This window comes from Rhipicephalus microplus, chromosome 8 (genome assembly GCF_043290135.1).
Source record: "Rhipicephalus microplus isolate Deutch F79 chromosome 8, USDA_Rmic, whole genome shotgun sequence".
In the NCBI taxonomy this organism is placed as follows: Eukaryota; Metazoa; Arthropoda; class Arachnida; order Ixodida; family Ixodidae; genus Rhipicephalus; species Rhipicephalus microplus.
Window position 1 is genome coordinate 10,256,445 of NC_134707.1, and position 13,695 is coordinate 10,270,139.

At 47.6% G+C, this 13,695-nt stretch overlaps 1 protein-coding gene across 3 annotated transcripts in view; it reads left to right on the top strand.

Moving 5' to 3' along the window:
* Positions 1 to 13,695, top strand: part of LOC119164103 (uncharacterized) — a 49,104-nt gene that overhangs the window by 26,778 nt on the left and 8,631 nt on the right. For all 3 annotated transcript variants that reach the window (XM_075871005.1, XM_075871006.1, XM_075871007.1), the window contains exons 11-13: positions 1,745 to 9,384; positions 10,155 to 10,283; positions 13,102 to 13,151. In XM_075871005.1, the coding sequence (XP_075727120.1) occupies positions 1,745 to 9,384; positions 10,155 to 10,283; positions 13,102 to 13,151 (7,819 nt within the window). The remainder of the gene's footprint in view (positions 1 to 1,744; positions 9,385 to 10,154; positions 10,284 to 13,101; positions 13,152 to 13,695) is intronic.

Here is a 13,695-nt window from a genome sequence, read left to right on the forward strand (position 1 = left end):
ATAAAACTTGTGAAAAGGGCACAGCCTAGATCTGAGGCGTCTTAGTTCCAAGTTATCAAGGTGTGCTTTGGATTTTAGTTTTGTAACACTACTGTAAAAAGAACAATCTGAATAGATGTAGCAAGCTTTGCAGTTTTGTAATGCTTCAAGCGCTTCAATAAGGTTAGTTGATGTGGGTCCCATGCAGAGCATGCGTATTCTAACTTGGGCCGTACGCATGTTTGATAAGCTACCAGTTTCACCGATGGGAGAGCAAGATGCAAGAGCCTTCGAAAGTATCTTGTGCGTAAGAGCATATCTAATGGGGATGTTGACTGGTCATTTTTTCGAGCACACTGGCTACGTGCGTCACGGTGATCTGGTAATAATCAAGTGCTCTGAATAAGTTTGGCTGGTTCTTTGAGAGAACCACACTCCAATTCGGAGTTCTGTGGGGCACTCTCACTTTGGCCTCGGAGCGCGACAGACGTATGATCACGTGAATCACATGCCTCGGCTGTTTGCAACAGAAGGCGCGGTAGCATGCTTCCTCTTTTGGCTTTAGATTGCTCTAAAGAGCGCCTGCATGTTTAGCTCGGATTTGTTTTTTCGTGGCTCGGACCAAGAGTAGAACTCCACGTTTTTTGTAATCTAAGCCAGAGTGCCGTGACGTACAGTCGATTGTACCATTACTATTAACCCTCGAGTTTTGTATATGGTGAATGAGTGTTGGTGTCTTGGCTTGCTGTATTTGCTTGTATACCACCAGCGTTCGTTAGCATTGGGCTCAAGTGGGCTAATTTTCAAAATTATAGCCAGTGTTGACTAATATAGTCTAAATGCTAGCTAGCATTAGTTACACATGGCTAAACTATTGCTAATTTTTGCTAACGTTGGTCTACTATGGGCTATTCTGGTGAGTGTTAGTGTGTTGGCTTGCTGTATTTGCTTCCATACTGCCAGCTTTCATTAGCATTGGGCTTATGTGGGCCAGTTTTCTTAATTATAGCGAGTATTGACTAATATAGTCGGAATGCTGGCTAGCAATGATTAGACATGGCTAAATTACTGTTAATTTTTACTAGTGTTAATCTACTATTGGCTAATCTCGGTTAGTGTTGCCATATGTTGACTACATGATGCCAAGCATTGGATAATGTTATCTATCCACTGTTTTAACTGTGACTCTGTATTCACTTCATCTCAACCCAATGAAGGCACGTCCATGTATAAGTGAGTTGCTACTGCCTAGAATTTTTGAAGGCATAGAAGCACTAACCCAGGCTTCGTGCACATAAAAGCATGAAACCTAATAGATATTTGAACTCGCATATTTCGCTTGAAAAGCAAAAAAATTTTTTAAAAGTTTTTTGCCTTAGTGCTGCTTTGTTCGTTCTTAAATGTTGCCGAGAAAGGTCACATTTCTTGGGTCCCGATCTTTTTGTTTAAAGTAACACTAGGCATCATTAGAAGTTGCCCAGTATTTACCAGGAAAAAAAACAACAACTCAAGGTTGTCTTTTATACGCTATGAAGCTAGCTGTTGCCGAAATGATGTTATCATAAACTTGGGCTGGCTGCAGAAAACGGCCACAGTTTGACTTGATTGCACATGTTTTGGAGTGGTAAAAGAGAGGACATGAAGAGGCACAGCGGTCTCTTCTCCAAGGGGTAACGGAGGGATTCTCTTGAATTTTTGGTGTGTCTTGCACGGATGACAATCGTTTTTATGAAAGATTCCCTTGATCCGTTTTTTTTGTTTGCAGTCGAAGAACAAAAGATGAGAGAGTTGCAGCAGGAACTGGAGGCTCTCAAGGCGGCCGACGAAAGTGCCACGCCTGTACTCCAGCAAGAGTTGAAGGTTGCTCTCGAGGAGGAGGTGAAGAAGCTGATCGCGCAGCGCGAACAGGACTCATCGACCATCGCAGACCTAAGGCAGAAGCTTCACTTCGCAGAGGAGCAGCTTACGTCTGCCACCACGCGAGCGGATGAGCTAGACGGGAGCCTTCAGGAAGCGAGACACGGAATTGAAGAAAAATCCCGGGAACTCGAAAACATGACCAAGATTTGGGAACGAGAGCAGTCCGAAGTGGCTACAAAGTTAGCTCGGATAGAGGAACTCGAGGCAGCTTTGAATGACACTCAAGAAAGGCTTGATGCGAGCGCATTACAAGCACGAGAAGACGATGAGGCCCGCAAGGAGCTGTTGGCGCAGTCGTCGACAAATATGGCAGAGATTGATCGGTTGAGAGAAGCATTAGAGAGGGAATCTACAAGTCTCCAGAAAGCTCTTGAAGATCTGCAAGCCACTCAGCTTTTGAGGGACGAAGCAAACCAAGCTTCAAAGACTATGCAAGAAGAGCTTGAACTTCAAGTTAGAAAACTTGAGGAGCTTGGCAATGTGCAGGCGAATAGCATTGACGCGCTGAAAGCTCAATCAGGTGACATTGAGAGGTTAGAAGTAGAGTTAAAAAGCATGCAAGAGCAACTGGAAGCAAAACAGCGTGAAATTGATGAAATTACTTCTCGTGAAAGTCAGCTTAAAGTTGAACATGAAACACTTATAAAAAGCTATGAGGAAACAAACGTCTCAATCGAAGATTTGCTTTCGTACATTGGTGCATCGAGCTTGGGCGAAGTAAAGGCCACATGGGACCGTTGCATTTCGGAAAAAGAAGAAACTCTTAGCAGGTGCCGTCAGGAGCTAAGTGAATATGTTACGCGGAGTGAGCAGCTGACATCGAAGGTCGAGGAGCTAGAAAGTGCTCTGAGGGAGGCCGACTCTTTGAAGGTGCAGCTGGCCACTGTGAACACGTGCCTAGAATCCCTTTCTGTATCATCTGTTGAAGAGTTGAAGTCGAAGTGGGGTGCTCTGCACGAGAACCTCGACCTTATGTCGCAGTCACAGAAGCTGGACAAAGAAGAACTGAACAACCGAATCAAGCAACTCGTCGACGAGAAAGCTGAGCTTCAACAAGCTGTCGATGCAGGAGAGCAGGAAGCTTCGGTGCTTGCTGCAGAAATCAACAAACTGAGGATCTTAAACGAGGAGTCTAGTGCAGTTGTGGCTGAAAGAGAGTCGGCACTGTCTGAAGCCCTCCGTAAGGTTGAAGAACTCCAGTCTTGTCTCGATGCAGAGCGTTGCAAGAACGAATCGAAGGTCGCGACTCTACTCGAACAGTGCACTGACCTCGAGAGGGAAGTCTCTGCTCTACAGTTACAGGTTGAAGAAAAAGAACGCTCAGTGCTGCATCTGACTGAGAGCCTTGCCTCGAGGGAAAAGGAGCTAGAGAAAAGTGTGCAAAACTTTGCTTGCCAGGAATCAAGTCTTCAAGAAGCGCTCCAAGAACTTCAACAGCAACTCAGAACCAGCGAAGAACTGTTGTCGCAAACTACTAGAGAAGCTGCATCACTTCACGAAAGATTGCAAGCTAAGGAAAGCGAGCTGTCGGCACTTCATGCTGAGTTCACCAGCTCCGCTAGCACTCTCGAGCAAGTGAAAGCCGAGAACAAGTCCTTGGATAACAAGCTCAAGAAGATGCAGAAGAAAGTCGAGGCAACCAGTTCCAAGTACAAAGAAGCCGAATCAGCCATGAAAAACATGCAGCAGAAACTCGAAGCTGCCATTTCAGAGAAAACAGACCTTGAGAGGTCATGCCTCAAAGCTGAGTCCTTGTTGAAAAGTGTACGGCAGGAGCTTGAGACCGCTCTTTCCTTGAAGGCCAATATCGAGAACCAGTCTGTCGCGCTCGAAGAACAGCTTGCACACGTCGAAAACGAGAAAACAAACATCTGCCGACGACTCTCGGAGGCTGAAGAAAAAGCCCAGTTGGCAAATGCGGAGTTGCACAAACTCGAAAACGAGCGAGCTAGTCTTTCTCAGAAGGTTGAAGACCTGCAGCAGCAGCTGTTGAACTCTGAGTTGAACTGTCAAAGCAAAGGTGCAGAACTTCAGGAATTTCTCGAAAAAGCCCAGAAGGAAAGGAATGAGCTCAGCAACCAGCTGCAACAATTCAACGAGGCGCTTGCATTGAAGAACAGTGAAAATGAGGAACTGTCTCAAAAACTCTCTCGTCTTCAGGAACAACTCAACGAGGCAACTCAGTGCAGCAATGGGCTTAACGAGAAGTGCTATCAAATCACCGCGGAGCTTGCGAACCAAGTGGCGCTCCACAACGCTGAAAAAGAACAGTTTCAACAGCAGCTAAGTGAACTCAAGAAGTCGTGTGATGATTCTAAGAACTTGCTGAGTCAGACGACGGCAGAGCTCGAGGAGACCCACAAGGCTCTCACATCAGCACAGAAGCAGTTGCAGGAATCGCAGCAGCTCAACAGCAGTAGTAAGGAGCTTAATGGCCAGCTCCTGAAGGAAATTGCAAGTTTGCGTGAAAAAGTGAATGAAATCGAAGAATTGCTCGAGAAAGAATCTCAGGAGAAGTTACAGCTGCTTGAACATGTGGAGAGCTTGAAGGAATCTGTCACCGCAAAGGCAAATGAGCTAGCACAGATGAAAGTTGCCTTAAGCTCAAAGGATGCAGAGCTGGACTCGCTGAGGCAGAATGCAGAGTCTCAGCAGTCGGACTTGGTAGTCAAAGTGTCGGAGCTTTCGCGGGATCTCCAGCAGAAAACAGGCGAACTTTCCTTGGCAAAATCTGCATTGCAGGAGCGAGACGCTCTCGTTTCAAACCTCAAAACCTCTCTCGAAGTGTCTGCACAGGACATTCATTCTTTAGAGGCAGCCAACAAAAATCTCGTTGGCCAAGTTCAAGCACAGTCCACCAGATTCGATGAGGCATCAAAAGATATCGAAGTGAAGGAGCAGAGTTTACAAAAGATGGCGGAGAACTTGACGTTGCTCGAGAACGGCCTCGACGAGAAATCTCGCATTATATCCGAGTTGCAGGAGGCCAACAGCAAGCTGGTGGAAAGCAGCACTGAGTTATCTCGACGGGTAGAGGAAGCTGATGGCTGTGTCTCCAGCCTCCGAGAAAAACTGGCCAGTGAGGAGATGGTGCAGGCAACCTTCAGGTCCGAACTGGAGACGGCGAAGTCAGAAGCGGGCTCTCTCCTGCCCCAGTTGGACGAGCAGAAAAAGATAATCAGCGAATTGGAGGAAAAGTTGAACACATCCACTGACACAGAAGAATCATTGCTGAAGGAAGTTGAAAAGCTGCAGCTTGAGAAGCAGGCCTCGAGCAATGCACTGGAGGAGCTTAATGGCAAGTTGAAGGCAACTGAAAACGATTTGCACAAATCCGACGAGATGGTCACTTCACTGAAAGCCAAGGTTGAAAAGATGCAAGCGCAGCGAGAAAGTATGATTGAACAGCACAAGGTGGAAATGGAAAGCAGTGCAAAGGCCTTGTTGGAACTTTTAGAAAAGGATAACGAAATAGCTGAGTTAAAAGCTGAACAAGAAAGGCTAAATGTTGAGCACGACAAAAAGAAGGAGCAGTTGGTCATGCTGTCGGGGGAGATAGAAAACCTTGTGGCGATTCACGATCAGCAGCTGGGGGAACTGCTTGAGGCTGAGTCGAGTGCCAGAGCAGAGTGCTCAAGTCTCACCGAAAAGCTTGCGGATAAAGAGAGCGAGGTGTTCAGCCTATGTGAACGCTTGGAAGAGCTGCGTTTGGAGAACACCCGGGCCAAGGAGCAGATTGCCACGTTCTCAGCCGAGATACAGAATCTTGTGCAGAACCATGACCAGCAGATGAGGGAGCTTGCAGACACTAACTCCAAGGTTGAAGCCGAGATGTCAGCCTATGTGGCTAAGGTTGGTGAGTACGAAGAGCAGATCCGAGAGCTGGAAGCCAGGCTGAGTGAACTGCGCCAGGAGAACAGTACTCTCAAAGAAAAGGTTGAGCAAACCTCGAACGAAGTCCGAGAAACATGCAAGAGGCATCACGACGAAGAGACTAGCCTTGTAGTGCAGATCGAGCTACTCCGGGGGGAGATAGATCGTCTGGTTGTCTTCGAAAAGCAATATCAAGAGGTTGTTGAGGAGTTAACAAAGATGAAGGAACAGTCTCAAATCTTGAAGCAGGATTTAGCTATGCAGCATGATCAAGCTGACACGCCAGCAAAGGTTCCAGTAGTGGAAGAAACGATAGTTCCAAAAGAGGCCCAGCTTCTCTACACAGCTGAAGTGGATGTTGAAGCTTTGCGACAAGAACTCGATGCAGCCAGGAGGGATGTTCAAAGTGCCCGGGAGTCGGCTCATTGCAAGGAACAGGACATTCAAAGACTCACTGAAGACCTTGACTCCATGAAGAATAAATTGGAAGAGGCACAGAGGCAGCTGAGAGTGAAGCACGAGGAAGCAAGGCATGTTGGTAGTGCGACGGAAGAACCAACTTCGGAAGCTCATGAAGACGAAAGCAGACAGGCCCTTGACACAGAGTTGAAGAAGCTTAAGCTCGCATTCAAGAAGTCGAGAGGAGAGCTGAGGCTGAAGGTAAAAATACTTGAAGACAGGACAAAAGAAGTGCAAAACCTGAAAGAACAGAACAGCTGTTTACAAAAGGAACTAGAACAGCTGACAGAGGCTCTAGCCAATGAGAGAACCAATCTGAAGACGCTTGCGGAGGAACTTAAGCAGAGGGACATGGAGAGAGTGCAGTTTTCATCAGAACTTCGTAGCCTGAAAGAACATTTGGATCTTGAAATAGAGAAAAACGAGAGCCTGTCCAAAGAGTTGCAGGAGGCTAATGCCGAGGTGTACAACCTCCGAGTAGAAGTTGGAGAGTTGAGGCTACAAAGTCCGGCAGCAGGTTCGCGGGAAAGAGAGGTCGAGGAGCTGAAGAAGCAGCTGGACTTTGCAAGCAAAGCCCTCAAGGCATTGTCAGCAGAAAACGAAGTCCTCAAGGCCAACATTTCTCAAGACACCGAGCATCTTCGATCAGAACTTCAGTCGTCCAAGGCTGAGCTTGAGCGGTTATCTGTGGAGCACGAGGATGCCCTCAACGTGAGCCTGAGCCGCGAACGAGTACTGCAGAACGAGCTGGACGCAGCCACTGAGCTCATTCAGCAGCTGCATTCAGAACACGCAGACTTTTCGCGAAAGAAGAGCGAAGAATTTGGACTTCTGCAAGGTCAGCTGGAGTCTCTGAGCGGAGACCTTACCAAGCAGCTTGAAATTGTAGACTCCAAGGTGGAAGAAGCTGATGCACTACAGAGCAAACTCCAGACATCTCAGCTTCAGCTTGAGAAGTTTTCTGCCGAGTACAGTATACTGCAGGACGTGCTTCTTCAGGAATGTGGCGAGCGCCCCCCGGGGGACATGACTTTCATGGGCGCTGAATTCAGTGCTTTCGAATATCTTAAGTGGCTTCTTGAGAGTGTCAGGAAAAGGAGAGAGGCGCTTGAATCTTCGCTTGCAGAAAAGAACCAGCAACTTTCTTCTCTTCATGATAGTGAACAGTCTCTTCAGGAGCAGGTGTCTCAAGTGCTGAAAGGACTAAGTGGGGTTTTGGCTATAATTACGCAAGACATTGCGGATTCAGATAGGTTGGAAGAGGAGCTAAAGATTGCTGAAGATTCAAAAGACCTGCAAGCATTGTTGCGAGCAGTCAGTGAACATGTTCGCTCCCTCAAGAATGCTAACAGCACACTTTTGAAAGAGACGGAGAATTTGAAGTTGTCCTATGAAGAGATAAATGCGAGATTACAGGTATTTGCGACTGAAAATGAGCACTGGCAGCTCAGATACCAGGAACTGCTGGAGGTGTTCGAAAAGAAAGGCCTCGCAGGGGACAATGTCACAGATATTACGGGAATAGACAAGTTATTGCAAACCGATGCCAGTAGCGAGTCCTTGAAATCGGACAAGTCGCTTCAAACAGATGTTGATGACGACCTTGCGAAAGAAAAGGGTCAAGAAGAGTGTTTGTTGGAAAAAGAGGAGCTCCTGGCTGAGATAGCCCTACTGAGGGAAGAAAATGCGGCATTGAAAGTGCAGCCTCCAGTCCAGAACATGGGCGATGGCGACAGGCTTAGCTCCGAGCTTGCTGCCACCAAGCAGAAGTCTGAGAAGATGCTGGTGAAGTTGAAGTTGTTCAAGGACAAGAATGACACGCTTGCCAAGCAGCTGAACGCACTGCGAGAGTCACACGCTGAGCTCGAGCACACCTTGCAGAGGAAATCGGATGAAGTGGGTCAGCTCGAGCGGCAATGCTGCTCACTGCAGGAAGACCTGCAGAAGTTGCTCGCGCAAGGCGAGCACGCTGAATCTCTCACTCTGAGTTTGGATCAGGCCACAGCCAGGGCTAGGGAGGCTGAGGCAGAGTGCAGCAACCTGCGCGACAAAATGGGTGAGCTGCTCGACCGGAACGACAGGCTGGAGATCGAGTCTCGCCACCTGAAGTCGGAACTGGCGAGCCTGAAGGAGCAGGCCGACATGCTGGCTAGTGACAATGAGGCCTTCCAGAACCTCGTCGAGAACCTGAAGCGAGCCAGGCAGAACTTAGAGCAGGAGCTGAAGGCTCAGCACGAGCAGCATGCCAAGGTCATCAAGGACCTTGAGAACAGGTACCAAAAGCAGCTCGAGGAGGAGAAGAGCAGCGACGCGGCTGCTACCCTAAAGCGGGATTTCTCCCAAATTCAGGAGAAATACAACCAGATCCTGTACAGGCACCGCGACCTCGAGGAGGAATTCCATGTTGTCGTCGAAGAGAAGAAGAAGCTGGAGGCCAAGTGCACACAACTGGTCGAAGACTGCTCAGCGGCAAACCAAGCGCTCGCACTAATGGAGAAGCAAGGTTCCGCAGGACACAAGACCTTCCAGGAGCTGGACCTGCTTAGGCAAGAGCACCATCAGCTCCAGGAACGGTTCCACCAGCTCAAGAGTTCACAACTGAAAGCTGAGGAGCGGCTTGTCCAGTCTGCGAGCCAGGAGTCACTCTCAATCAAGGCCAAACTCGAGGAGGCTCACCGGACAATCGAGGAACTGAGGGCCGCAAAGGAGCAGGCAACGTCCGAAGAAGTTCGTCATCTGCAGACACAGCTGGATGAACTCAACCAGAGGCATGCTGCCCTGGTGGAACAGTCTCAGGCCAAGGAGGGCCGGTGGAGTCAGGAGCGAAAGCAGCTGAAGCACATAGAGGAGCACCTCAAGCAGGCAGCGCGAGAGTTGAACGGTGAGCTTGCGGAGTTGAGGGCTCAGCACGAGGAGGCGCTGAAAAGCAAGCTGGACTTGCGGACTCAGATAGAGCAGGCACAGAAAGACAACCGGGCCTTGACACAGCAGGTGCACAACTGGAGAAGCTACATCCGGGATTTTGAGAACGGCAAGAGCGAACAGAGTCGGGATGCGGAAGTGGAGAGGCTGCGTACAGAACTGGAGCAGACGGCGACGCAGCTGCACCAGCTGGGACTTCGCAACGAGGAGATGTCGGTTGACCTTAGCAAGGTTTGTGTGCCGATAGAGATTAACAGATAGTTTTATCTTTAAAAAGTGTCACATTTTCCTACATGCAAAGAAAATGGTTGTATAGTCACATGCATGCTTCTCATTTGTGCTTGTCGGTGTAGCTGCCAACTTTAGCAAGATTTGTGTACAGATGGTACTTTAAAGGTGTCACATTTCCCAACACAGGAAATAGTTGTATTTTCGCATGCTTATGTAGCATTTGTACTTGTCAGTGTAGCTGCCAATATTGCCTTTCTTGTGTATATTGCACTATATTGCCTTACCTAGTAGCCGGGACCTACTTTAACCCCTAGTGCAAACACGCTGAATTGCTAAATGCAGCAACCGTCTTGGGCATGTTTGTGTGGAGCATTGGCATGGATTGAACCTGAACAAGTCAAAACGTGTCCTCAAGTAAAAGCCACATTTTTGAATACCAGGTCACGAGTGTAGGTTATCATTCCCTCTGAAATATATTGCATTGTTAGGATAGCGTAGGATCATGGTAGTTGGTATTCAACATAGAAGTAGACAGCGCACAAGAACTTAAAAGATCTGAAGCTAGTGCTGACTGTCAGCTGCGAGAGTGTGCAGTCATTGTTTGTCTCAATCATTCTTTTTAAGCTCCTTTGTGCATTTAATCAGGATGAAAGTATTAGAGTGCTCACAGCAGTTTTTGTTCTGGTGGGGAGAGTGCAAGTAACGGTTGCAGAACGAATAGTATCCTGGCACAAAGGGAAGTCGGAACTTTTGCATGCCTCCTCTTCAAGGTGTTAGAAGAGAAGAATGGCCTCAAGCAGCTGTTGGCTCACACACAAGATGTCTTGCGGCATCGGGAAGCACAGCTGCTGCGTTTGCAGTCGCCACCTTTGAGCAGAGATGGCGTCCATGTAATTGAGGTGAGCTTGAACTTTGACATTTATATTGCAACCTTGATATTTACACCGAGAACCGGACTGTATTCATTTACAACTTCTCTTTACATTGAAGCGAATGCTACTGAGCGAAATTACAGCAATGCTACGATGAATTAATGTAGTCGCACAGTTGTGTCCACACTTTCGACGTGGAGATTAGAATAAGCTGTGTTGTTTTCTACAGGAAGCTCTTTAAGACAGAATGCAGCACATGCCAGTGAGATTTTACTATTCCTTTTACATTACGCATTGTCATTTCACACTTTTGCAAGCATGAAAGAGTTGCGCATTAAATGTGTAATACCTCAAATACTAATTGGTGTCAGCGTCTTCAGGTGACCGTCCATATTCTTCTCGCTCTTCGGTCTATTTGCCTCAGAAACTTGCCATGAGACTCACTTACAAATAGCCATCAATGCAATCAGAGCAAATGCTATTCAACGCTGTTACCATGCAGCGATCACTTTCCGCACCAGTAGGAAACATGCTTGAAACCGGGCTACTTTGCGTGGGAGGACGTTTACAGATTCTCTGCCCCCATAGCTTTTTCTTCATGGCCAAGCAATGTTGTCCACAAGTATAGGTGGGGCTATTGTGTTAGAGGTTATGTATAACAGGTCAGTAGTGCACCCAGAATATTTGTCGGGAGGGTTTAGAAATATTTACAAGATAATTAGATGGCGGGGCAGTGAGGGAAGCAAGCACCTTGCATAATGGGTAAACTATTAAATGTGATGCATTACCTTGCGTACTGCAAGCATTTCTGCCGTCTATTTGCGTATCTATCGGTCGGACGGTCAGTCGCATAGTTTCCTAAATATACACTAGGCCAACTCTGGCGCTAGTGTCTAAGGTAGCTGCAACGCATGGCGCTTAAGCGAGCATGGCGATTATCGGTATGACATGCATTTGCCTAGTCCTCGTGCTTTATGTTCGTTCTGGCCTTGCGTGGCTTCAAGCGGATTTGTCATAAAACATGTGGTGTACACGTATCCCAAAGGAGTATGGCCACCAGCGTGGGTCCGGTCTTAGCGAGCCGCAGGGCACGCGTTAACCGTCGCCGTGGCGAGAACACGATACTGCTCAAAGTCGCAACACTTTATTGTGGCAACACCAAACGCAGTACAGCCCATTGCAAAGGTGCGGCGAGAAAGCAAATAGGCTTATCCACGCCACGGGCACAAAAGTACTACACAGGGTGCCACGGGCACGTCTCCACGATAAGGGTGATCCACGGAGACACCGGGACCAAGGCCCGGTTGCTCGAGCGAGGGCAAAGGCGCTCGCGTTGGCTTCGGAGGGAGACAGGTCGGCGTAGATAGGCCACGCACTAGGACACCGTACTGCCCTTCGGCCGTGCGTATGCAGCGGGGCAACAAAAGGTGAGCGTTCGCCTCGGGCGCGAGGCGCCGTCAGCGAAGTCCAACAAGCCCCGAGCGACGGAAGTTGACGGACGGAAAAGATTGCGTGGCTCACCGTTTGCAGCCCCGGAGAGTATCTCTCTGCACGCTCCCGACGCAGCGCACGAAAACCTCTTGGGAGGCTCCGCGCGCAGCGCCACAGTCAACATCCGCTACCGGGTGAGGGAGTTAAACGTCACTCCTCTCCCCCAGCGCGGCAGGCAGCAAAGGAGGGGAGACGACATGTCGGGACATGAGAACGGCAGAAAAGGCGGCAAAGCCCGCGTAAAGGCAGCGGGCTAGCCTCAGTTCCCACAAACAACGTTCAGCAAATGTTCGGCCGTTATGCTTCACCACCTTAATCTTCTAGGCTTACCACTTCAAATCGGGTCACGAAGTGAAAAACGGTTCATTCTTTCTTTTAAAACAAAACCAAAGCACAGAAATAAACGAGGCGACAAGTGCGTTTGCCACCCGCAAGCATGAAGACTAGGCAAATCCATGTCATACCCATAATTCCCATGGTCGCTGAATGATTGCAGCTCCAGTGTCCCCTATAATTAATTTTCGGAAACTCTATAGTCGGTCGGTTGGTCGGTCAGTGCCACAGGTGATAGACATTTTATATCTACCCAAAAACGGCGAGAAAACACATGGGAAATTTTAATGTTTGAGCGTTAAGAAAAAGCTAACATAGGCGGCATTGACCAGGCAGATGCAAATAATTTCTGATTTCTGAAAAGTAAATGTCCGAGCCGGAATCAAACCCCAGCATTCTGCGTGGCAATGAAGTATTCTACCGCAGGGCCGCACCAGGTCTTGGAAATGCTTTGCAAATAGACGCTAATATTCGTGCAACGTCAATTTTGGTTGCAGTGCTGTCTATCAAATTTTATAAACATTACATGTGTACTCCTATGATAGAGCCATCATATTTGGTTGTCAATTGTAGTTAGGTGCCATCCGCTGAAGTCGAATTGTGTAGCAGTGCTCATGGCTACCCTTCTCGTGAGCCCCAGCACAAATACCAGCGCTTCATATCAGCTTACCGCTTCTGGTGTTGCTAATGTCTATGTTGCTGTTGGCATCACTATGTAACTGCAAACAACTGCTAATATAAAACATATGCGGCTGTCTAATGTATGCATGTGCAAGGAATTGTACACATATTGAGCGCCACTTCATAATATCTCGCTCAATAAAAAATCAAAACTCATTCATCCTGCATCTGCATGCTTCGCATAACATTAATTGCCAAGGTACGTGGTATTTGCTGAATTTTTCTTCGCTTCAGCTGCAGGGATCTAGCAGCAAATAAAATTTAAAGTAATAATATTGTAACTTTTGCACTCCTTTTTGCATGTAGTCCTTATAATATCTTCGTTTCACTTCTCGTGCAGATGGAGGGCTCGCCACAACCTACTGGTGATGCAGCTGCACTTCAACATAGGTAAGCACGGTAAATACCTTTGAAGCTGTCTGAAGCAGCCCCTCAGATAATATTATTTTGTCTATAATGACATGTAGACTGATAATTATTGTTAGCCAACCAGCATTTCAGTCGCGGGTTCAAATCCCGGCTGCGGGGGCTGCATTTCCGATGGAGGCGGAAATGTTGTAGGCCCGTGTGCTCAGATTTGGGTGCACGTTAAAGAACCCCAGGTGGTCGAAATTTCCGGAGCCCTCCACTACGGCGTCTCTCATAATCATATGGTGGTTTTGGGACGTTAAACCCCACATATCAATCAACCAGCATTTCAGCTAGTTTTGCTGTTTATTGGTGTTGACGATGTTAGGGCCAAACCTGAACAGATGCATAGATAAGCTTGCAAAGTGTAAAAACGTTAAAATTAATCTTATTATTACACTCATACCTCATTATAACAAAGTTACATTTTACTCGAAAATAAGTTAGTTACTATATCCAAAAAATCTGTAATGAATGTTTATTCTTATTCTTAACAATATATCTTTTGCAAGAATGTTTTTTCATT